Source organism: Rana temporaria, chromosome 2, assembly GCF_905171775.1.
Source record: "Rana temporaria chromosome 2, aRanTem1.1, whole genome shotgun sequence".
Classification (NCBI taxonomy): domain Eukaryota; kingdom Metazoa; phylum Chordata; class Amphibia; order Anura; family Ranidae; genus Rana; species Rana temporaria.
Window position 1 is genome coordinate 64,845,040 of NC_053490.1, and position 25,804 is coordinate 64,870,843.

The 25,804-nt window shown below is 45.8% G+C and overlaps 1 protein-coding gene across 2 annotated transcripts in view; it reads right to left on the bottom strand.

Annotated features, from left to right (window-relative positions):
* The window catches only part of KPNA3 (karyopherin subunit alpha 3), a 65,371-nt gene extending 42,523 nt beyond the window's left edge, over positions 1-22,848 (bottom strand). The window contains exon 1 of one of the 2 annotated variants that reach the window (XM_040340284.1): positions 22,661-22,848. In XM_040340284.1, the coding sequence (XP_040196218.1) occupies positions 22,661-22,729 (69 nt within the window). In that variant the 5' untranslated portion in view covers positions 22,730-22,848. The remainder of the gene's footprint in view (positions 1-22,660) is intronic. The other variant, XM_040340285.1, reaches the window with a different exon arrangement.
* Positions 22,849-25,804: the final 2,956 nt, after the last annotated feature.

Below are 25,804 nucleotides of genomic sequence, written 5' to 3' on the forward strand. Positions count from 1 at the left end.
TAGTTTTATTATCCTGTGGCCTGGTTTCAAAGTTGCCACCCTGCTCTTCTACCAAGATAACCACCTTCACAAGAACAGCACAGCACAAGGCATGGTAAGTTAGTAATGGAAAAAGGATCATCTGCAGGTAGAGCGCAGACAATACTGGCGACTACTGCGGTCGTGTCTTGGCCACAGCTGATTTTATGTCCATCACCATTCCTGCATGCATACATTGCTCCAGATGAGCGACTATCAGGATAATAGACACAGAGCCTGGAGTCTATGAAAAATGACAATGGCAGTTCTCATATTTCTCTCCTCAAACTGCTCTTGGATGTACTGCGTCTTTAAAGTAATAACTCATTACTACACCATAAAGTCCTTTGAGAAACTGATGACATTTAAATGAACGAAAATAGCTTTTGCTCACAGAATGATCACAGCACTTTTGCTTTAGAAATGCATTATGACCTGGCATAGTCAGCATAGACTGTGGATTTTAAAATGTTCAAATATAACATGGCGTTATGACAAGAGATTAAAAGGAAATTAGCACCTTATTAGCAGATGTGTTTGATAAACACAGTGCGGGTTGTCCTGTGGGCTGATCGCAGGCCTCAAAAGACTCTTATGGCATGCGGCCTGACAGCCTCTGCTGCATGGAATGTTTCTGAATAGGATCAGTATGGAAGAACACGCCGATCTCTCTGGCACTACAGGAATTCCAAATGCAGTCCGCTTCGGATGCATTTCCTGTTTTTGCACAGCTTCAAAAATCGCACTATAATCTCAATACAAAATACAAGAAAAGCATATTTCCACAAAACTCTGCATGACCACTTGAAACTTGGCTCCGCGTATGTAAATGTGACCCTAGCAATACCCTACAGAGGTGAATGACAAGACCTACGATATACTAAGGAATGTCTGCCAGCACAGGAAACATTCCAAGAAAAAAAAACACCCTAAAGTGCATTTCTACTTTTGTAGCCAAACTGGGATGCACCTACTTTATATTGTTACATGTCCTCATTCACATACCTCAAAAAGAAAAAAAAATTGCAACTTACGTGCCCCAAAGCACCCTCGTGCATGTGCCCTGGTATGAGATTGTGTCAGTGCTAGGTGGGTCAATATGTCAGCATGGAATGTGTGTAGCTATACAGACAAAACATTTAGAGATACATGCAATCATTTCATACATCTCAAATAAGCATTAAAGTGGAGTTCCACCCATAAATATAACATTACATCAGTAGTTTTAAAAAAAATGTCATTAGTCCTTTAAGAAAACAAAATTTTTTTTTTAGATGCCTTCAAAGTGTTGTTGCTAGGCAGAATAGTTAATCTTCCCTCTTCCTGCACCTAGGTGCTTAAGCTTCCTAACCTACACCGCACAGACTCCTGGGAATGTAGTGGGTGTAACTTTCCAGGAGTCTGTGCACTCCCCAGTCTCGAAGAATTATGTTACTTGGACAGTACAGGTGCTGAAACCTGATCTGAAACCTATTACACTGCTTGTGCAGCACTGAGCATGTGTGAGATCTGCAAGGCTGAAATCCAGGAAGTCATACAGTCTGGCTTCATGATGCCCACACTTAAGATGGCCCCAGTCAATTTCTATTTTATAAAGTGTCTAAATGCTGTAACAACCTAACAAAACGGACCTTAGTTTACAGACTAACTTTACTAGAATACATTAAGCTTGTGTATTACAGGGGTATTTATATTTAAAAAGTGAAATTGTGGCCGGAACTCCGCTTTAAGTTAAAGGCCTAATACACACGAGGTGGCTCCGTTTCAGCAGAGTGCTCCAGCTCAGCAGGAAATCTCTCCGTTGAGCCGGCAGATGACAGATCCATCTCTGCTCACTGAGAGGGGAGGGGCCTGTCAAAGCACCACCGATTCCCATGGAGAGATAGGACGAAAAACGGACAGCACGACGGTTTTCATCCGATCTCATCCAATCAGATGGATGGCAAACGTATCGCCATACGTCTGATTTTAGTGGATCGGATGGCAGACGGGTGTCAGCGGACACATCTACACTGAGCTCTGCGGAGTCAATGGATGGCCCGCTCGGATCGGCCTGTCCATTTTTCACTTGCCATGTGACAGGGGCCAAAGTGAATATTAGCAATCAATACTGTGAACAAAACTGAAGTGACGAGCTATGACACCACATACATTGTGCCCAAAAAAAAAAAAAAGAGACCTTTAGGCCTGGTTAACACCTATGCATTTTTCATTTTGCAGAAACACACTACAGGCCATTTAACATGGTTTCCTATGGATCACCTTCACATCTGCATTTTATAGAAAGGGCCAGGGACTTTTTTTCTGTTTTTTGGTTCCATAGACTTCAATGGATCAAAAACGTGCATTGAAAAACAGCAGCCTGCATAGGTGTGACCAAGGCCTTAAAGAATAAACAAATAGTAAAGTTCATATCAAAACAAAAAGGTAATAAAAAAAAATAAAAAAAAAATAAAAGAATTCTAGACTAAAATAATGCATGCACAGAGTGTTATCCTATTTGCTTCCAATAGCAGGGAAAAAAACACACACACACAAAGCTGTTGCCATGTGTGTTTTTTAAGCTAGTGTGCATGAAACCTAAAACATTTCCTAAAGTATTCAGCTGCAAAAAAAATGTATGTACAGACAGACGTACAGTGCTTATCAACTGTCAGCTGGAGCCTCAATCAAAGTTCTTAAACCACTGAGGGCTGCAAAGAAGGAGTGCGAGGGTAGCAGGAGGCCCACAAAACACCGCTTTGACATGCCCGCTTTCAAAAATGCATCTACTGAAAAGTGATCTTCAGCTTCGGAGAGATGCTAGCAGACCATCTCCCACGAGCTTCTCATGGGGCCTCCAGCAGGGAAGACAGGAACTCTAGATGAAATAGCTCACCCCGGAAGGTCCCAACAGATGTAAAATTGAGTGGGTGCCTTCCCATAGCCTACACCAGTTTTATGGAGCTTTAAAAATAAACCAATGATGAGCGAAAGACTGGCTATAACTAGTTAGAGACATTTAGCTGAACAAAACCAGCAGTTTAAAACCAGTGTTCCCCTGGCAACACTAAAAGCATCAGAATCTGAAATCTGTATGTATAACCTTTAGCATACTCGCTATATGGCTCCAGAAGGACGTTGTTTTAGATAATCATACAGGTGATGCACCAATTAGAATCTTATTTCGAGCTTATATCCAAAAGGTATAAAGAGGTAGGCCCCGGGAGCTGCGGTGGCTCAACGCGATTGGCACTGCGCTGACAAGCCATTCACCTCTGCAGCTAGGGGTTCGGCTACATGTGAATTGAGTTTGGTGGTCTCAGCCCGGCTCCCGGTGGGTGTGCTATGCGAGGTAAGCCTGCGCTTAGTACGACCCCCCCCCCCCCCCAAAAAAAACACCACACTTACACGCACTCGAAATTGGGTTAACATGCACGCACTTTGACCACGCGGTCTCTAAAAAGAGAGGCGAAGGACTAACGGGGCTGGTTGAGCGGGCTAGATCCTCTCACTCCCTTATAGGGAGTCCCTCTGCCCCGTTGGGCTTCAAAGCGGAGCAGGTAGGGCGGGCTGTGTGGGAGGACCCACTCACACACCCACCATTGCCATCCAGGGCATGGAGAAAGGTGGCATATTGCTTCTGGGGGAGGCCTGCCTACTCCCAACTCCTGCAGTCCGGCTCCTCTCTCGAGTACACGCACAAAATACACTTTTTTTATTTTTTTTTTTTAAAGAGGTAGGCCCTGTAATACACATCATAAATACACTGCAATGCATGAATGAGCTTTGGAAAAAACAAATACCGTATTTATCAGCGTATAACATGCACTTTTTTTACCCTGAAAATAGAGGGTAAACCGTGCCTACGCGTTCTACGCCAATATGTTTTTTTGTTTTCGTTTTTTTTAACAGGGGGCGAGTACCACCCATTGGGAGGGTGTCAGGCCGGCCATCCCGCTGTAAAAACGTTATAATTTATTACTGCCAGCTCTTTGTCATACACTCCTGTGTAACTCTCAATATAAATATGAGCCTCCGAACCCCTCAATTAACACCACTCATTGTGGCTGCTCTCCTCCTACCGTTCCATCTCCTCGTGTGTAGTTTTTGATTGGAGAGCAGCGGTCACATGACCGTAAATGAAAGAGGGGAGCAGTCACAAGACTGGGTCCGGTGTTAATCGAGGTATTTAGAAGCTTTGATTTACAATGAGAGCGACTGAAACTTCCCTCTTAAATTTAAGGTGCGCGTTATACGTCGATAACTACGGTAAATAAAACTTCCAAACCAAACATTTCCAATTAAAATGTTTTATAGTTTTTGATGAAAAGAAAAAAAAAGCTATACTGAGTTCTCTTAAGCTGCAAGAGGCCTAAAACGGAGTCCAAATAGGTTAAGGGGGGGGGGGGAGAGTATGACCTACACAGCAAAATACAGTAAGTTCCCTAGTATGTTCAGCCCCCCCCCCCCTACACAGCAGGGGAGATCACTGCACCAACATGGCTTGTGTTGGTATGGTGATCTGTCAGTTTTTTTTCCGTTCAGCCCGCACGCTGGGTGTGACTGCTGGGGTGTGTATACACAATAGATTCACAGGATTGAACATGCCAACACGTTTGCATGTAGGGGACTTACTGTACAATAATGCATATACCATTAAGCTTCATTTATTACAATTTAAAATTAAACTACCGGTAATTTTATTTTAGATTTACCTGAGCACTGTGGAAAGAATGTGTTGCCTCCAGACAGGTGGGAAGGTCCAAAATTAGATTATACTCCAAACATCAAGTGGAGGAGGATGGGGCCCCATTAACTGGCAAGCAAATGCAAAAACCTCATGTTTCTTGCAAAACACAAAAAATATTATACATTTTTTTTGCAAGGCGTTGTACAGCCTGTACAACCACTTACCTAAAGTTGAGCCTATATTAAAAAAGGTATACCTGTAGGTAATGGAAATATCTCCTAAAGCTGTATGATTTAGAAGATATTTACCATATACACTTCGATTTCAATCAGCACATGTGCACTATAGGGCCTGTGCCATGACCGTTAGCTCCCGAACGCGACTCGGGCCAGTCAGAGCTGAATACGCGGCCCCCAGAAGGAAGAGGGGTGAAGATTGACGCTTCCACGGCGATGACATCGCTGGCTTCTTTTGCAGGCAAGTGCAACATAATTGGCTAGTATGTGTTGCATACTAGCCCATTATGCTTTTACTTTGCAGGGGGAAAAGCAAAATCCATCAGGATTTACTCCCACTAAGAACCTGTCCAATACAGTCTGTACAAAACAGCCAGTATATAGCAGGCCATAGATGAAAGGAAAACACAAAGGATACAGATCCCCCGCCCCCACATTCAGGCTGGGTAAAACACTTGCGCGATCAGACAACGCATGTGATTCGCACCGCAGTGCAGATCACATGCAATGTCTGTGCGATGCAAATTCAGCCAAACTGTATGGCTACAATTTCAGTCGCACCATAATGGTGTAGAGCTTTTTTTGTACACACTGGAATTGGATCCCGTGTGTGTGTTCACACCTATGCGCTCCGATTCCTACACCATTAGACACTTCACACTGCAAATCAATCTGGAGGTGTCATTAACTTTACATTGACGAAGAAAAAAAACCTAATTTGGTGTGCATCAAGCGTAAGGTGATAATACGGATGCACCGGTATTAAATGTGCCACCGCCCCGATATTGTAGAATTGAACTAAGGACTAGTGAGTTGGGCTTTGAAGGCACACGATACAAAAATTGTAGAAAACTAGAAAAATTTATTATAGATATAGAAATATCATAGAAACCGTTATAAATAAAAAATCACAAAGTGAAGTTCAATTGACAACTGGTTTACCACACACGGTTCACATACATTGTATAGTTCTAACATAAAAGGCTTAAAATAAAAAGCATAATTATAAAAAACGTTATATCACAAGTGACCAGATGGTTGTCCAGAGGACTAGGAGGATTTGCTCGACATGTTGCGCGCTTATGGAATTAGCGCTTCCTCAGGAGCATAGATATTTCATTAAGGGGTATCCCGCGTTGGTGGTAATCAACGAACGGTCTTTTATTGGCCTATCACTGATTATAATTCACAAGGAAATTGTTTCAACCAGATAGGAGAGTATAATCATAAAGAAAAAGCAGAACTAAATTGCATGCGGTGGTATGGCAGTTGATTGCTGGTAAGCAACGAACAATGAATCTGATCCAGGTATATGTTCACACACACAGCTAGTGCATACAGTGTATTAATCGGACATAGAAAAACAGATGGGTAAATCTGTCTAAATAATCGCCTACCTAACTGACCTTAGTCCATGGGTATGGAAAGGATAATAGGCAAAGGCGTTAAAGTCCTTAGTGTTGCAGTACAGTGTATAGCTGAGTGTGTCCCTGGTAACAGAGTAGCGCCAGTACTGGCGCTACTCTGTTACCAGGGACACACTCAGCTATACACTGTACTGCAACACTAAGGACTTTAACGCCTTTGCCTATTATCCTTTCCATACCCATGGACTAAGGTCAGTTAGGTAGGCGATTATTTAGACAGATTTACCCATCTGTTTTTCTATGTCCGATTAATACACTGTATGCACTAGCTGTGTGTGTGAACATATACCTGGATCAGATTCATTGTTCGTTGCTTACCAGCAATCAACTGCCATACCACCGCATGCAATTTAGTTCTGCTTTTTCTTTATGATTATACTCTCCTATCTGGTTGAAACAATTTCCTTGTGAATTATAATCAGTGATAGGCCAATAAAAGACCGTTCGTTGATTACCACCAACGCGGGATACCCCTTAATGAAATATCTATGCTCCTGAGGAAGCGCTAATTCCATAAGCGCGCAACATGTCGAGCAAATCCTCCTAGTCCTCTGGACAACCATCTGGTCACTTGTGATATAACGTTTTTTATAATTATGCTTTTTATTTTAAGCCTTTTATGTTAGAACTATACAATGTATGTGAACCGTGTGTGGTAAACCAGTTGTCAATTGAACTTCACTTTGTGATTTTTTATTTATAACGGTTTCTATGATATTTCTATATCTATAATAAATTTTTCTAGTTTTCTACAATTTTTGTATCGTGTGCCTTCAAAGCCCAACTCACTAGTCCTTAGTTCAACTTTACATTGACACTGCCAGCAGTTCAGAGGGCAGTGTGAACCAGTGTGCAATTCAGGTGCGATGTGGGAAGCGGCACTGAATCGCAGGGTTTCCCACATCACACCAGTGGGATCCCAGCCTCAAGGTGGATGGAAAAAAACTGCCTGCTGCAATATGGTATTCTGCCAGCAGGGCTTCTCCGTTGTCAGAATACACCGATAGGCACTGCAGAAGATCTGCTGATCACATATTACACAAAAACCTTCCAGCTTGCACACAGACAAAGAAATGATCAGTCTATACATTTTAAATGGTAGATTTTAACAGTGAGAGATGGAACAAAAAAAGTTATAAATTGATTTGCATTTTAATGAGTGAAATAAGTATTTGACCTCTTTGCAAAAAACATGACATGGTGGCAAAACTCTTTTTCCTTATTATAGGCTTACCTGTAGGTAAAAGTTATAAAAATAACTTTACAACTACTTTAAGGTCTGGAGACTGGCTAGACAATTCCATGACCTTAATGTGCTTTTTCTTGAGCCGCCACTCTGTTGCCTTGGCTGTGTGTTTTGGGTCATTGTCATGCTGGAGTACCCATCCACGACCCATTTTCAATGCCCTGGCTGGGGGGGGGAAGGAGGTTCTCACCCAAGATTTGATGGTACATGGCTCCGTCCATTGTCCCTTTGAAGCGGTGAAGTTGTCCTGTCCCCTTATCAGAAAGACATGTTTCCACCTCCATGTTTGACGGTGTTCATGGGGTCATAGGCAGCATTCCTCCTCCTAACACAGCAAGTCGAGTTGATGTCAAAGAGCTTGATTTAGGTCTCATGTGACCACAACACTTTCACCCAGTTCTCTTTTGAAACATTTAGATGTTCATTAGCAAACGTCAGACGGGCCTCTACATGTGTGGTCTTGTGCGGGTGCTGCAGGATTTCAGTCCTTCACGGCGTAGTGTTACCAATTGTTTTGCGACTATGGTCCCATCTGCCTTGAGTTCATTGACCAAGATCAAGATTCTCCTGTGTAGTTCTGGGCCGATTCCTCACTCTCATGATCATTGAAACTCCACAAGGCGAGTTCTTGTATGGAGCCCCAGATAAAGGGAGATTGATAGTCATTGTTTCTTCCATTTGCAAAGAACCGCACCGACTGTTGTCACCCTCTCACCAAGCTGCTTGGTGATGATCAGGTAGCCCATTCCAGCCTTGTGTAGGTCTACAATCTTGTCCCCGACATCTTTGGTCTTGGCCATGGTGAAGAGATTAGAATCTGATTGCTTTTGTGGACATGTGTCTTTTATACAGGTAACAAGCTGAGATGAGGAGCACTCCCTTTGAGACACGTGGGAGCCAGAAATCTTGCCGATTGATGGATCAAAATTTTCACTCTTTAAAATGCAAATATATAGCTTTTTTTAATGTTTTTCTGGATTTTTGTGTTATTCTGTCTTACTGGTAAGATAAACCTACCATTAAAATTAGACTGACCATTTGTCAGTGGGCAAACTTACAAAATCAGCAGGGGATCAAATACTTATTTCCCCCTCAATGTACATTATAAATCAAACAGAACACTTATATGGAATCTGACAGATCCAAAGAACACATTTGTGGTAAGGACACCTAGCAAGAGGAAGCATTTTATTTTCGCACCTAATAACAGTATGCAATCCAGAATTAGAACTGCACAGATCACTGTCTGGTCTATAAATAGGAAATCATATCACTTTTCTTCTATGTACCACGTCATGAGGTTGAGAAGTTACTTTAATTACTTAGACGTGGGCCAAATCATCTCAAATGAGATCAAAGATTTCCTCTGTGGCATGATGTAAACACTGATCCATTTTCTTAGCTTTTTTTTTTTTTAAATTTACAAAATAGTAATGTCTAAAAAGTATATAGAAAAATGAAATGTGGGACTTTAAATGCAGGAGGTGAGAGTAAAACGCACAGAGGTAAGACGCACCGATAGGGTATTTTCAAGCGCACAAGTACTTAAAGCGGAGGTTCACCCTAATTGACATGTATATCTGACCAGCTTCCTTATATTCGTAACAAGTACAGTCCGAATAATTATTATTTATTTATTTTTCTCTTTACGTACCTTGTAATCCATGTTTTCAATGTACTTCTCCCCGCGTAGGCATTTTTTCTCCCCGCATAGGCGTTTTTTATCCCTAGGGGGATTGTCATCTGGGAGGTCGGCCAGAAGATTGACGGCCGTTCCCCCCCCAGGCGGTTAAGGCCCCGACCCCCGTATTGCGTAGGCACGCACGAGTTACGGGGTTTCCGAAAGAAGCCGAACATGCAGAGATGCGAGTCGGCTCTATATGGCGCCTGCGCTCTGCATGTTCTGTTCATCTTTTTCCGGAAACGCAGTGACTTGTGCGCGCCTACGAAATACAGGGGGCGGGGCCTTATCCACCGGGGGGGGGGGGGGGACAGCCGTCAATCATCTGGCTGACCTCCCAGATGACAATCCCCCTAGGCATAGAAACGCCTACTCCCGCGGGGAGAAGCAGATTGAAAAAAAGGATTACAAGGTACGTGCGGCATTAAAAAAAAATAAAAAATATGCGGACTGTGCTTCTTACAACTATAAGGAAGTTGGTCAGATGTAAATATATTAGGGTCAACCTCTGCTTTAAGATGCTCCCGATACCAATACTCTGCGGTGCAATTTGCATCCAAACAAAATGAATGGCGCATTGTTTTTCGCACCACTCCTGTGTGAAGTCAAAATCACTGACACACCTGGGTTCATACAGGAGCAGTGCTGAAAGCGCATTTGATTCAGACAGGAAACGCACCGCATTCCTGTCCAAATTGCATGCAATTCTTTGCACTGAGATTTGTGCTCACTCATTTTGAGGTGTGCTAGGTGTGAATGCACCCTTAAAGTGGACGTAAACCCTCACATACACCCAGTGAAGTGAAAAGCCCAAGATGATACACAGGGGTGAAACAAATCCATCTACATAAGTTTTACATGTACAACTGCTGTCTTCAGCTTGATATATTCTTTAAAAAGTAAACATCCTGTTAGAGATTCTCTCTTCCTGTTGAGCATTGGAGTGGATTATTGGCATACAGCCAATAGGAGGAAAAGCTCACACCCCCACTCTACATTGGCAACGGAAGGAAGTAAGGTGCAGAGCTTGGCTGTGAGAAGGCAAGCTCTCTGCCAAGCTATTTATAGCAACCTCCCACAACACAAGTATAAAAGGCTGATTCTATCTGCCATCTCTGAGAACTTGTTAAAAGTTATCAGGCTGATAACAGCTTACGGAGCAGGAGAAAGCCACGGGACTCAGTGCTTTGGAGAGAGATAAGAACACACTACAGATATATGTGCCCAGTTCAAAATTTCATGGGGGTGCCAGCAAGACAAGGGCACCCTGCTTCATGTACTCTGGACCTGCCCACGAATCAGGGGCTTCTGGGGAGAGGTGCGCCGGATCACCCAAAAATTTACAGGGTACACGGTGCCGGACGACCCGGCTTACTTCCTCCTGCATGCAACCAACATACCATCAGGAGTCTATAAGAAGTCAGTGGTGCGCCACCTTCTGGACACAGCCAAAGCCTGCGTACCTCTCCGCTGGAAGTCCCCTCACCCTCCGACTATTGCTCTCTGGCTGAATAAAGTAGATGAGATCAGCCGCATGGAAGACTTGATACTTTCCAGCCAACAACGTCAGGAGACATACTCCGAGACGTGGCAGCTGTACAACCTTTTTAAATATTCGGACGAAGGGCAGAGACTCAGAGAGACCGATGACCCATCGTCAACCCAGTAACAGGTATAACACCTGTTCTCTCTGATATGCCGACTGTTCATGAACGAAATAGACATACGTTACGCCCTTAGGGGCGCTTTACACCAGCCCTGCTCGTGCAGGAAACCCCCCCCCTCTCCCCGCCCTCCCTCTAATATACCCCTCTCTACTATTCTCTCTAACCTTTACTCTATTTCATCTACCGAAAACGCAAAATGGATCGGGAGGTCGGTCCAACCTGGCCTCCACACCGGGGCTTTTGGGGATAGTCCTACTTCCTAATAGACACGCCCTAAGGGGGCTCAGTTACATCTTACTATCCCATTGAAATACTGTCTGTATGATCATAGGACTACGCTTATTCCTGTAACTGTAACTAAGTCATATTGCTTTAACTGTAATTTTTGTATGTTGGTGGTCCGTGGGGACTGACTTTTTGATGATAAATAAAAAATTAAAAAAATAAAAAAAAATTCATGGGGGGAAAAAAAAAAAAAAAATTGTATTTACATCCACTTTAATCAAAGAAAAAGATAAATAAACCATTACATGCAGTATTTTCAGTAAAATAGAAAGTCACAATACATAATAGTGTGCTGGAGCACAGCTGCATTGGCAGCCAATGTATGAGTGAATAGGGATGCAGTTCTAAATGACTGGCAATGCATTCTGTACATATTCAAAGCATTCCATCTTGAACGATTACGCGCCAATCTAACATGAGTCACATATGAGACCATATTGTCATTGTATGGTCATGCCGACTCCGCAGTGACCTCAGTTTTGTTTGCTCTTAATAACGGGATGTGAAGTCATGCTATAGATCTACATTAGCAAATGAAAGCATTCGGTAGCATATAGCTAATTAGATATTTCTCTGCTAGGAAGTATTGTAATCTGGGACATTAGTTAATTGCCTGTGTAGATTTGAAATTTTACCGAGTCAGCAGAAGCAGGAAATAATGGAGAAGGCCAGGAAGCCAAAAAATAAACTGCACACTCAGACTGCGGGACTGTAAAGGGACGAGGATTAGGATTTTATTTGGAGATGTTCAGAAAGATTTCATCCAGTTTTATTATGTGCAGGTTTAGCAGCATTTCCTTATTCAGCATTCCAATACAAACCCGGCACAGAAGCAGAAACAAATCATAGCAAGAGGACATGTCATTAACCCAATGATGATGGCAGGGTGGATATAAAGCAATGATTAAAAAAAATATCTGACTGATAAAAAGCAAAAATCTGATTTAAATCAAATTTTAATAAAAATGCTCTGAGTAAAAAAATCTAAAAGATAGATAAAACCATGCACTGCATTGATGCGGTCACACAATTTTTCAGTAACCATGAGAAAAAGGTTCAGGAATATTCCTTTATCCTATTGTTTTGCAAATCTATGTACACTACAAACTGTATGATTGTATTGGTTCCGATATCGCTGCTTTACTAACCTGACAGCCGATTATTCTAATTAGGAAACCTTAATTTTTAATATGCCTACTATACAAGTCAGATCTAGCAAGTGCATCGATTTTAGAAAAAAGGTCACAGAAAAGAAACCCCACACAATACTGGGATGATGTCTGCAGCATCGCCCCGGCATAACCACTTGAAGTCCAGCGATGTATGAGATTCTGCCCATACGGGTACCGTGATAATTGTGCATAATTTGACCATAAAGTGATTAGCGAGTAACAAATCAAAGTATTAAGAGGAGGAATGAGAACCAAGTATAAGCATTTAAATGAGAACTGTGGGAATCGAAAACAAACATACCCACCTCCCCTAAGCTATGATTAAGCACTGTATGACAGTGTGAAACGCGTCAGCTATGTCTTTCTGATTTTTGCTGTGACATGTCAGTTTTGTGACTTATTTTATTAAAAATAAACGCTTTTTTGGAGTGCGGCTGTCATCTTCTTCAACATATTTTGCATACCCACCTCCCCTGCTGCAGCTTTGGTGTGATGCTGCATCTGTCCCCCGCTGGCTCTAAGCCCGAAAACTGAGTGATCACATGACTGATAATCGCTCAGTTCTCGGTCATCCTGGAGTATAAACCAGTGACCGTCTCTGCTCTGCCTCTCCAGTGCTCACAGAAGCGGCGTGCTGAAAATAAATAGAAGGAGCCGGGCTAAAAGTTGCCAGCCAAATATCACAAGCATCCAGCTGCAGGCCCTGTTCAGGCATTATGACAGCAGATTGTAAGAATACAACAGCCACAGGAGGAAATGTAGCCATAGAAACCTGACGTGGACAAAAGATCAAGTGGTCCACGGAGTCTGCCCTTTTATTTTTTTACATTTCTTCTATATACACGTTTTTGCATTTTGTCAGAGTATAGATCTAGGTTTGTCCCAAGCATGTTTGAAGTGAAGGAAACAATCTGTGTATATCGCCAGCTTTACAGCTGTAATCTTTAGTGGACTGTTTAAAGAAAGATGAAATCTTAACCAGAATGGGGGGTGGGGGGGGGGGGGCATGCAGTCAGTGAAGCATGGCATGTAAATGCAGATTCCCGGCATCATGCGACTGGATGTGATCTTGTCCCTATGAGTCACATGATGTACATAAATTGGGTGTGAGTGGGGGAGATTAGAAGTACAGTATCCTGGTCGCAGGAGACCTTTCTAGTTGCCATGGTAAAGCTGAAACCCGGATTTGTCCAGCACATTACATGCCACTCCTTAATTGTTCAAATAGTTTTGTCCACCTTCATACATGTAGGTCACGCTAAAACCTATTCCCCAAAAAAATATATAAAAGAAAATAAAAAATTAGTAGACAGCTCTGAATACCTTTTGCAGCTTCTGTGCCGTCATGTGGGTTTCACTCTTTTACGAGCACAAGGACTCCAGTGGGATGGGCTGCTATTCCTCTCACATGTACAGCTGTGGCCAAATATTTGGAGAATACATTTTCCCAAAGTCTGCTGCTTCAGTGTTTCTAGATCTTTTTGTCATATTTAACTATAGTATACTTAAAGCGGAGCCTATAGTGGAACTTCCGCTCATCGGAACCCTCCCCCGCCCTCCGGTGTCACATTTGTCACCTTTCAGGGGGAGGGGGGGTGCAAAGGTCTGTGGGTAGACTGCGGGCAGGACGTCAGATCCCGTCCCCTACCGTTGTGTTCTGGGAAACACACGGCTCCCAGAACACAGCAGGGACCAGTGAGCACAGCGCACACGGCTCGCAAATGCGCCGTAGGGAACCGGGCAGTGAAGCCGGAGCGCTTCACTTCCTGGTTCCCTCACCGATGATGACGTGGGGGCAGCAGAGTGATGAGCGATCGCTCGTCCTCTGCTGCCGACGCCACTGGACTCCAGGACAGGTAAGTGTGCTAATATTAAAAGTCAGCAGCTGCAGTATTTTAATATTTTTTTTCGACGGACATCCGCTTTAAGTATAGTGAAGGAACTACTTTGAAGTCGGCACGACTTAGTCGTGCTAAATATGAATGGTAGTCATTGAAAATCATGGAGAATGACTCGTCATGTGATTTTTTTGTTTTCTTATCTTAATGCATTCTATGCATCAAGAGAAAAGCCTATGTGCAGCAGCTTTCCTTTTACCCGAGATCCCTTTAGATGGTGCAGCAGTGTCTCTGCTGCACAGGCCTCCCCTTCTCATTGGCTGAGACAGCGGCACAGCCAGTAGTGCATTTAGGTTTTGTGCTGCCCTAGGCCTGACTAAACTCGTGCACCTCCCAATTTAAATTTGACCCACCCCTTCCTGTCAATGCCACACCCCTTTTTTCAAGTGGGGACACTAGTTCTTAGGGCCTGGGGGGGCATGAATTCCCTTAATTTGCATAGATTTCCTGCAACTTCCTGTTTGGCTATGGGGCAGGAAGTGAAATCTCTGCAATGGGACAGGGATGGTAAAAAATAAACTGACAGGGGCATATAAGGGCTATTTTAACAGTGGGTCAGTACCCCAGATGATGTTAACTTGAACAAAACGCGTCAGTAAGGACTATTGATGCTCCCGTTATTATCGATTGTAAGCGCTTTTTATATTCATCGCAAATGCGAGTGTAAATTTTAATAAATACTGTAAGTTATCTTGCAGAGTTATGCTATGTGCCCCCCTGTTTTTTTCCCTCTTTTATATATCCACAACATTGATTGGCTGATCTAATGTCATTATTGGAAGTCTCCATCGGTGTAATCCTGGTAGCTTTACTTGCTGGATTTCCTACATGCAGTATGCTATTCCTACAAATTTGAATGTTCCAGAAGTCTTATCAAGAATTCCTGGTGTCTGAGCAGATTTGGTCTTATCTTTGGGAATATTGACCCCAAGTTTGATTGGCCTAGTGAGTGTAAGCTTACCTGGGTCCAATCCTGGTAAGCCTCTCATTTTTTGATCTTCTATCAATCTTCTTCGTATAGCCACTTTGGCATGGGTCTATTCACCCAACGTTTGGAATGTTCCACGGACTTTTTATGCACATCCTGTTTCATTATATGATCTTTTCACTTCGGAGAACACATGGTGTTTTTTTTAAATGTTTACTATTTTTGTTATCAGTCACTAGATATCTTGTCATATTCAGCGCTGCAGTTGTTTTTCTAAAGGGCTATAACCCTCCCTTACTCTATCCAAAATGAAAAAGTGTTGTCTATAGTTATACGTTAAACACAAATTTCTGATAATTTTATGGAGAGGACTAAGAAGATATAACCATGCCAATGGTGCAGCAGTGAGGAAGGTTTGTGGTCCAGGATCATAGGACAGTAAAAATTAGAAGCAGCTTGCTTTACACTAACAGTGTAGCACAAGCCGGCAGGGACTCTTTCCGTGCTGCCCCCCTGCAAAGTGCAGCCCTAGGCCTGGGCCTTGTTGGCCTAGGCCAGGATACAGCATTGAGCGCAGCACCATTGGCTGCCGCTGCTGTCAAAGTCAGTCGGCCAATGAGAGAAAGGGGGCAGGCTGTGGGTTCACTCAACAGAAGGGCCGGGAGAGCCGAAGAGACACGAGAAGAGGATCTAGGCTGCTCTGTACAAAACCCATTTCACAGAGCAGGCAAGTAGAACAAATTTTTTTTTTTTTGTTAAAAATAAAAACTACAAGACTTTACAAATCACTTAAATTTTCTGACTAAAGTTCCACTTTAACTACTTGCCGACCAGCCGGCGGGACGGCTGGGCGAGATCACGTAGCTATACATCATCTCGCCTGTCAGCCAATAGGGGCGCACCCCCCGCTCGTCCCTGACCCTGGTGCGCGTGCCCGGCAGGCGCGATCGCTCGTTACAGAGCGAGAACCGGGAGCTGTGTGTGTAAACACACAGCTCTCGGTCCTGTCGGGGGGGAAATGACCTATCGCCTGTTCATACAATGTATGAACAGCGATTTTTCATTTCCCCAAGTCAGTCCCACCCCGCCTTCAGTTAGAACACACCCAGGGAACATACTTAACCCCTTCCTCGCCCCCTAGTGTTAACCCCTTACCTGCCAGTGGCATTTTTATAGTAATCAATGCATTTTTATAGCACTGATCGCTATAAAAGTGCCAATGGTCCCAAAAATGTGTCAAAGGTGTCCGCCATAAGGTCGGAGTACCGATTAAAAAAAAAAAAAAAAAAACGCTGGTCCCCCGCCAAGTTAAAAAAAAAAAAAAAAAAACATAAAACTATCCCCTATTTTGTAAACGCTATAACTTTTGCGCAAACCAATCAAAATTGCGATTTTTTTTTTTTTTTTTACAGAAAATATGTAGAAGAATTTTTTTTATATATTTTTGGGGGATATTTATTACAGCAAAAAGAAAAAAAATAATTTCAAAATCGTCACTCCATTTTTGTTTATAGCGCAAAAACTAAAAACCGCAGAGGTGATCAAAAACCACCAAAAGAAAGCTCTATTTGTGGGGAAAAAAAAGGACGCCAATTTTGTTTGGGAGCCACGTCGCACGACCACGCAATTGTTAGTTAAAGCGACGCAGTGCCAAATCACAAAAAGTGGCCCAGTCATTGAGCAGCAATATGGTCCGGGGCTAAAGTGGTTAACATGCAACAAATGTTAACAAATCTTGTCCAAAAAGGAAGAGAGCAGGAAGTTATCAGCTCACTAGATTTCTGGCTGGATAGCTGTTTTTGTAGAAACACTTTTAACTGGGAGAACAAAAGGGATGAAATATTAGAAAATGTATAGAGTTTACATACAAGCATATCACAGAATTCGTATGCAAAGTCTTGTCACTAGCATGGAAACGCACTGCAGTGTATGAAGAGGAAATGTCCAATGAGGATGCTGCACCACCCAGTGTGACAATAGCTCCATAACAAGTTCATTAGTGACATCTAAATCAGGACAATAATAGCACATGTCCCTATCCTCCCTGACATGTGAAGGAGTCACACTGTCTGAGCTGTGTACTCTTTATAGATGGGGCCCATGTGACGCTGGTGTGTAAAATGTTGGAGAAGTCGGTCAGGAATCAGATAGATGGGAGCACTGTAAGGAAGATGTTCCCTAAGGAAAGGCCAGTTCATGGGCATACAACCTACTTAAGCTTTGTGAGGAACCGACAATACAGAACAATGACTGCCACCAAGTCATATCCTCCTAGGTGACCAACCACAGAAGAAATCTGTACACAACCTACCTCTACTGACCCACTCATCACCTGTATTGCTGTGGGTTTACAACTCAAACACCAAGCGGTCACCAGGACAGCCATTGACTCGTCACGTAGAGCTCTGTACAGTCACTGTCACACACGGATCTCACAACTTTGGCACTGCACTGAGGTATCAGAGCCTCTTCTCTGCTGCAGCTCAGATAGATCTTATATCCAAGTACAAGAGGAAACCCCAATGTCCAGGATAGTACTCTGGTCCTGGCCGTTATCCCGTTAGCTGTCCAATGACCATTACAAAACAACCCCCAGTATACTGGGGTCCCCATCACAAGGCTCACTGTTCCCCAACAAAAACCTATCATCATTTCGGTCTTCCTATATAAACTCCGACCTTATCTGTGCAAAGAAATATCCTAGCCAAAAGGGTAATTCTCAAGTCTCTAGAAATAAACATGTACAGTACTTCTCCCCATTAGGGGGAAGAAAAGACCATTGCAGATCATGTGCGCCCTACTGTACTGTCCCCCAATAGAAGACTGACCTAGTAGAGCTGCACGATTCTGGCTAAAATGAGAATTACAATTGTTTTGCTTCGAGGATAGATCACGATTCTCGCGGTGTAACATCTTTTACATTGAAACAAAAAAAAAAAAATAGTCTAACTTTACGGTTTATTTTTCCCAAATAAATTGCATTTGAAAGACCACTGGGCAAATGCAGTGTGACATAAAATATTACAGCAATTGCCTTTTTATTCTCTAGGGTCTCTGCTAAAAAAAAATATATGTTTGGGGGTTTCAAGTAATTTTCGAGCAAAAAAATATTGATTTTAACTTAAGAAACAAGCGTCGGAAAAAGATTTAGACTTTTAGTTAAACTTCCTGCATTTACACACAGACTTCCTCTAAGAAGAAAGTTACAATGTTTCATGTTATTACAAACTTGGCAGACTGCCCAAACAAGTTTATCCCTTTGATCCAAGAAGAAAGCATTAGTTACAATGTTTCCTGTTAAGAACTTGGCAGACTGCATTTTCTTTTGACAGCTGATAAATCTCTCCACTTGTTATATGAAAGAATCGGCAAACTCTGCATTGGAGATAGTCAGGCCGATTTTTTTTTTTTTTGGTGGCACTAATTGTCACTGGAAGATGGCACTAGCAGAAGGCACTGATTGGCAGGTGGCACTTATTGGCACTGGCAGGTTGCACTGGATGGTACGGAAGATGATACTAGCAGATGGCACTGATTGGCAGGTGGCCCTTGGCACTGATTGGCAGGTGGCACTAATAGGCACTGGCAGGTGGCATTGGCAGATGGCACTGGATGGAAGGTGGCACTATATGGTGGCACTGGTATTGGCCCTGGCAGGTGGCATTGGCAGATGGCGCAAATAAAAATGGTGTCACCCCCCTCAGTACAGACCCCCTCTCCCCTTCCTCAGTACAGACACCCCCCTGCCCCCCGTAGTACAGACACCAGAGAGCGGTGTGTGTCCCACGAGCGCGGGCCCCTCCTCCTCTGGGTGTAAACAGAGGAGGGCCGCCACGCTGGGTGTACCAAGATGGCCGCGGCTCCGGAGGTAGGCTGAAGCCTTTCCTGATGCTGTGACCGCGGCGGCAATCCGCAGATTGCCGCCACGGTCACATCAAGAAAGGCCGCTGCGGAGGCCTAGCTCCGGAGCCGTGGCACTGCTAGCGGCCATGTTAAATATCGGCCTAAATTAGATAAAAATCCTGCCAATATAATCGGTCGACCCGAGATCACAATTTAACGATTAATTGTGCAGCTCAAAGGCCTAGGTCACAAACGATTCTGTTGCAGGTGACACCTTACCATCAACCCAATCACTAAACGTCCACTAACCTGCTCATTGACCCGACCAGCGACATTTCACTAGCCTCACTAGCCAAAGATCGTGCATTGCTCCATCCAGGAAGACATTGACCGCCATTAGGTAAAGTAGTAGCTGCATTAACTTTTTCCATAGAGCTGGCAAAAATTCCTACTTGGAAATCCCCAGCAGGACTTGGCTAGGTCCACACTGCTGTGATCAGACATTCAGTGCAACATTGATAAGGTTTGTATATCCTTTGTAGCCAATATCAAGATGGAATCACACGAAAGTAGTATATGAACCTTTTCCAAAAATCGCTTCATGCCGAGTGGCATTGCTGTGAACGGGCACCACTGAAAACAATGCGATTTCCATTGCCATGCAATTCTGTGAGATTCAAGCCACATCTGAAAATGGGACCAGGGGCTAGATTTTTTTTTTTTTTTGCCGTACATACCGTTGTATCTCTATTTTCCCCGCCGGCTTCCGGGTAGTGGGCGTTTCTATGCACAGGATAAGTGATTAACGTGATGACAAAAGCTTCCCCCCGGCGCATAAGGCGCGTCACGAGTTGCCGAAAGAAGCCGAACTGCGAGTCGGCACTATACGGCGCCTGCGCACCGACGTTCGGCTTCTTTCGGCAACTCGTGACGCGCCTTATGCGCCGGGGGGAAGCTTTTGTCATCACGCCAATCACTTTGTTTACATTAACAGATCCCCATTCTGGCCACCAGCCGCGGGCCCACCATACAGCTACTGCGATTCGTGGGAAAGAGCCGACCTGCCATCGTACAATGGTCGGCAAGTGGTTAACCACTTAAATACCAGACACTTTCACCACTTGCTGTCAAAGTCAACTTTCAGCGCGTCGCTGTTTAAATGACAATTGCACCGTCATGCTACAAATTGTTATCATTCTGTTCCCACAAAGAGCGCTTTCTTTTGGTGGTATTTGACAACCTCTGGGGGTTTTTTTTGCTAAAAGAAAAAAATACGTTTTGTTTACATTATAAAATGTTGTAAATAAGTCAGCACTGATGGACACTCATGGTCATCACTGCTATGGAGGCACTGGCAGGTATTGCTAATGGGCACTGATTGGCATATGTGGGCACACATTGGCATCCCTGGTGGTTCTGGGTGGGCATCCTAGGGAGCTGCATTGATAATTAGTGCAGACCCCCCCCCCCCGTCAGGAGAGCAGCCGATCAGCTCTCCTCGCACCTGTCAGACGCGAGTGAGTAAAAGCCAATACATGGCTCTGTTTACATTGTGATCAGCTGTGATTGGATACAAGTGATCACATGGTAAAGGGTCACCATTAGAGACTTTACCTAGATTGGAGTTGCGGTGTGTCAGAGTAACACACAACAACAGCGGACGTGTGGCGGCTTTTTATTCCGATCACGTCATATGGCATCCGGTCAGGATGGCAGACGTCATGCTATATGGCGGGCGGGAAGTGGTTAAATGGCTGCTGATGGCACCTGATCGCTCAGGGGCCGAGTTACTAGAAAAGGACAAGTTTCTTTTTAGGGAAATGTTTTTTGAACATCTTACAGAGCTCTGTTCAATCCATCATCTGAAAATGGAAAGAGTATGACAACTGCAAACCTACCAAGACATGGCCGTCCACCTAAACTGACAGGCCTGGCAAGAGAGCATTCATCAGAGAAGCAGCCAAGAGGCCCATGGTAACTCTGGAGGAGCTGCAGAGATCCACAGCTTAGGTGGAAGAAACTGTCTGCAGGACAACTATTAGTTGTGCACTCCACAAATCTGTCCTTTATGGAAGAGTGGCAAGAAGAAAGCCATAAGAAGTTATATTTGCAGTTTGTAATAAGCCATGTGGGGGGACACAGAAAACATGTGGAAGAAGGTGCTCTGGTCAGATGAGACCAAAATTGAACTTTGGTCTAAAAGAAAAACACCCTGAACACACCATCCCCACTGTGAAACATGGTGGTGGCAGTGAAAATGTTTTCAAGGCATTGTACCACAGATCCCTGCACTGATCCACCCGGCAGATCACTACACACTGCAGGTCTGATTCACCCGGCCTGAATGATAGAAATCATTTAAAAAGAACTGTCAGTGTTGCTCCTTAGACTCTGCCCGTGTCACTTGGCAGGAAGTAGATGCTGAGAGACCTATATCAGACACCATTAATGAGGATTACCTGAATAGAGCTGGTACTGATCAGACCATACCCTGATGAAAGACAGCCAGGCACACGGCCCATACCCCGCCAAGACAGCCAGGCACAATTGCCTAAACCCAGCTATAAGCCAGGCACAAATCCATACCCAGGTAGAAGACACCAAGGAACAGTAAAGTAGGCCTGGGTGTCCCCTGGAGTAGGCCAGGGGGCAGCCAGGCCCACCCCTGCCAGGGGGCAGCCAGGCACACAGGCCCACCCCTGCCAGGCCTACCCCCACCACTGCCAGCCAGACCTACACCCACTCCTGCCAGGCACACAGGCCCACCCCTGCCAGGCCTACGCCCACCACTGCCAGCCCTACAGGCCCACCACTGCCAGCCCTACACCCACTCCTGCCAGGGGGCAGCCAGGCACACCCCCACCACTGCCAGCCAGGCCTACACCCACTCCTGCCAGGGGGCAGCCAGGCACACAGGCCCTCCCCTGCCAGGGGGCAGCCAGGCACACCCCCATTACTGCCAGAGGGCAGCCAGGCCTACACCCACCCCTGCCAGGGGGCAGCCAGGCCCACCCCTGCCAGGGGGCAGCCAGGCCCACCCCTGCCAGGGGGCAGCCAGGCCCACAGGCCCACCCCTACCAGGGGGCAGCCAGGCACACAGGCCTACCCCACCCAGGGGGGAGCCGGGCACACAGGCCCACCCCACCCACCTAGGGGGCAGCCGGGCACACAGGCCCACCCCACCCAGGGGGCAGCCGGGCACACAGGCCTACCCCACCCACCTAGGGGGCAGCCGGGCACACAGGCCTACCCCACCCACCTAGGGGGCAGCCGGGCACACAGGCCTACCCCACCCACCTAGGGGGCAGCCGGGCACACAGGCCTACCCCACCCACCTAGGGGGCAGCCGGGCACACAGGCCTACACCCTTCCAGAGGACAGCCAGGCACTCGGGTAGGATAATCCCCGGCGGTGTCCTTGGTATGGGAGACGAGCCTCCTCCCCTCCCCCCTCGGATGACTGAGGCCTGGCCCTGTCCCCTCGGTTCCCCGCCTTTGCTCCGGTACAGCCGGCTCAGCCATCCCCATTCCGGAGGCCGCCATGTTGGAGACCGGCAGCAGGCTTATCAGTATCAGCACTCCCCTCACCTCCACATCTCGCCCCTTGTTCTTGAAGCTCTTGATCCGGTGGTTCTCTAGGCCGGCGCTCTCCGCCATGGCGGCTGTGTGAGGCTCTCGGTGATCTCTTCTCCCGTTACCGGCTGCGACACCACAAGGACCGCGCGAGCCGCACTCCCCCGCCCTGCGCGTACTCGCCTCGAGGAGGAGGGTGAAAGGGCGGAGCCGTGGCGTCACTGGGGGGGGGGGCTGAGGCAGCGGCTGGGTTTCTGGAATCGCGCGGCGCTTGCTGGTCAGGCGCGGGCAGTACTGTCGCGTGCCCCGTTACGCCCCCAATCCTCCCCAGGCCGTTCCCTTTATTACAAACCCCCAAACAGAACAACTTTGAGGTGTACGTGCTGAGTAATGTTTATTGTAAGTGTCGCGATAAAGTTACGAGAAGAAAAAAAAAAAGTGTTCGGAGGTGTAGCGGCGACGTTCCGCGTCAGGTGATTAGAAAAAGGAACGCGCCAGATATTGCAGAAGTCACCGCCCTCTGCCGCGAGCTGCCGGCCCCGCCCACCCGGGTAAGCCCTCTTATGAGGGGGGCGGAGGGAAGGCGGGTGTTCCCCGTGTTGTGCTGCGGGAGTTCCGTCACTCCGCATTCCTCCCGCCACTCGGAATAAAACCCGCGTCTTCCCAGCATTATAGACCTTCCCCCATTCGTGAGTCAGCGCTGAGCTATTTATACAAGTCATACCTGACAACCCCATCCCGAGAGCTCAGCCCTGACCGGCGCTCACCCGTCCCATCCCCCCTCATGTCCTAGTCACAGGGCAAGAAAAACTATGTGAACCCCCGGGACTGAGTCATCACATTGGTTGTGACACTTCTCATGTCTTTATTCAACACACCCCATTAATCTCTTTCCATGTGGGCAATGGCCGAAAGATGGCTACAGTGTGGTCTCCAGTTCTGGAAGGATGCCCCCCCCGGCCACTCGGTGACCTTCCGACACAGACTGCACTAAAGGGCCAATCACAGCTGGTTACATGCAAACAGACTTGCCAAGTATTGGCTTTTCTTTCTTCACATTCTGTGCCAGTGTGAGGAAAGAAGAGCTGATAACCGACATGTCTGGCAGGGCACAACATTGCTTACAGTAATCAGTGCTGCCTCATTAGTGCCCCCTCATCAGTGCATCCTCCTCATCAGTGCAGCCTCGTCAATGCATCCTCCTCATCAGTACAGCCTCATCAGTGCATCCTCCTCATCAGTACAGCCTCATCAGTGCATCCTCCTCATCAGTACAGCCTCATCAGTGCATCCTCCTCATCAGTACAGCCTCATCAGTGCATCCTCCTCATCAGTACAGCCTCATCAGTGCATCCTCCTCATCAGTACAGCCTCATCAGTGCATCCTCATCAGTACAGCCTCATCAGTGTCTGTCTCCTCATCAGTGCAGCCTCATCAGTGTCTGTCTCCTCATCAGTACAGCCTCATCAATGTCTGTCTCCTCATCAGTACAGCCTCATCAATGTCTGTCTTCTCATCAGTACAGCCTCATTAATGTCTGTCTCCTCATCACTACATCCTCCTCATCAATGTCTGTCTCCTCATCAGTACAGCCTCATCAATGTCTGTCTCCTCATCACTGCATCCTCCTCATCAGTACAGCCTCATTAATGCATCCTCATCAGTACAGCCTCATCACTGCATCCTCATCAGTATAGCCTCAACAGTGTCTGTCTCCTCATCAGTACAGCCTCATCAGTGCATCCTCCTCATCAGTACAGCCTCATCAGTGCATCCTCCTCATCAGTACAGCCTCATCAGTGCAGCCTCATCAGTGTCTGTCTCCTCATCAGTGCAGCCTCATCAGTGTCTGTCTCCTCATCAGTACAGCCTCATCAGTGCAGCCTCATCAGTGTCTGTCTCCTCATCAGTACAGCCTCATCAATGTCTGTCTCCTCATCAGTACAGCCTCATCAATGTCTGTCTCCTCATCAGTACAGCCTCATTAATGTCTGTCTCCTCATCACTGCATCCTCCTCATCAGTACAGCCTCATTAATGCATCCTCATCACTGCATCCTCATCAGTATAGCCTCATCAGTGTCTGTCTCCTCATCAGTACAGCCTCATCAGTGTCTGTCTCCTCATCAGTACAGCCTCATCAGTGCAGCCTCATCAATGTCTGTCTCCTCATCAGTACAGCCTCATCAATGTCTGTCTCCTCATCAGTACAGCCTCATCAATGTCTGTCTCCTCATCAGTACAGCCTCATTAATGTCGGTCTCCTCATCACTACATCCTCCTCATCAATGTCTGTCTCCTCATCAGTACAGCCTCATCAATGTCTGTCTCCTCATCACTGCATCCTCCTCATCAGTACAGCCTCATCAATGCATCCTCATCAGTACAGCCTCATCAGTGTCTGTCTCCTCATCAGTACAGCCTCATCAATGTCTGTCTCCTCATCAGTGCAGCCTCGTCAATGCATCCTCATCAGTGCAGCCTCATCAGTGCATCTTCATCAGTACAGCCTTATTAATGTCTGTTTTTTGCCTCCAACATCCCTGTTTATCGGGATGTTACTGAAGATGTAATAGGAATTATGCTGCATTCACACCTAGGCATACAAAATCGCGGCGTTTTGTCCCGCGAATTTGGGCCGACAAATTGCTGCGTTTTGTACCGCGATTTACGGCGAAAAAACGCTGCGATTGTGAATGCAGCCTTCACCCCCTCTATGGACATGGTTCACGTCTCCTATGCCGAACGCCGAAAGCCGCCTGAAAAAAAGGTCCGGGACTTGTTTTCAGGCGGCAGGCGTACGGCATTCGGCGTTCAGCGTGGAGATGTGAACCATCTCCATAGAGGGCAATGTGAAATCATCCCTCCAGCGTCTAAGGGGCGGCTGCGGCGTCGCACTACAGGCGTATATACGCATAGGTGTGAACATGGGGGGTTAGTGTCAACAATGGCCATCCTATTGTTCTGCCCTAGAAGGCCCTGGTCTCCAGTTCACTGGTAGACATTATCAGCCTCCACCTGTGGCCTCACCTCTGCAGGTATAACGACTTTTGCCAAGATGATGTTTTATCTGGAATACTTCAATTTGATGTCCTGGAGAATGAGAAGCAAAGGCTATGTAGGCTCAACTTATGATCTAAGGCAGGGGTGCCCAACCTT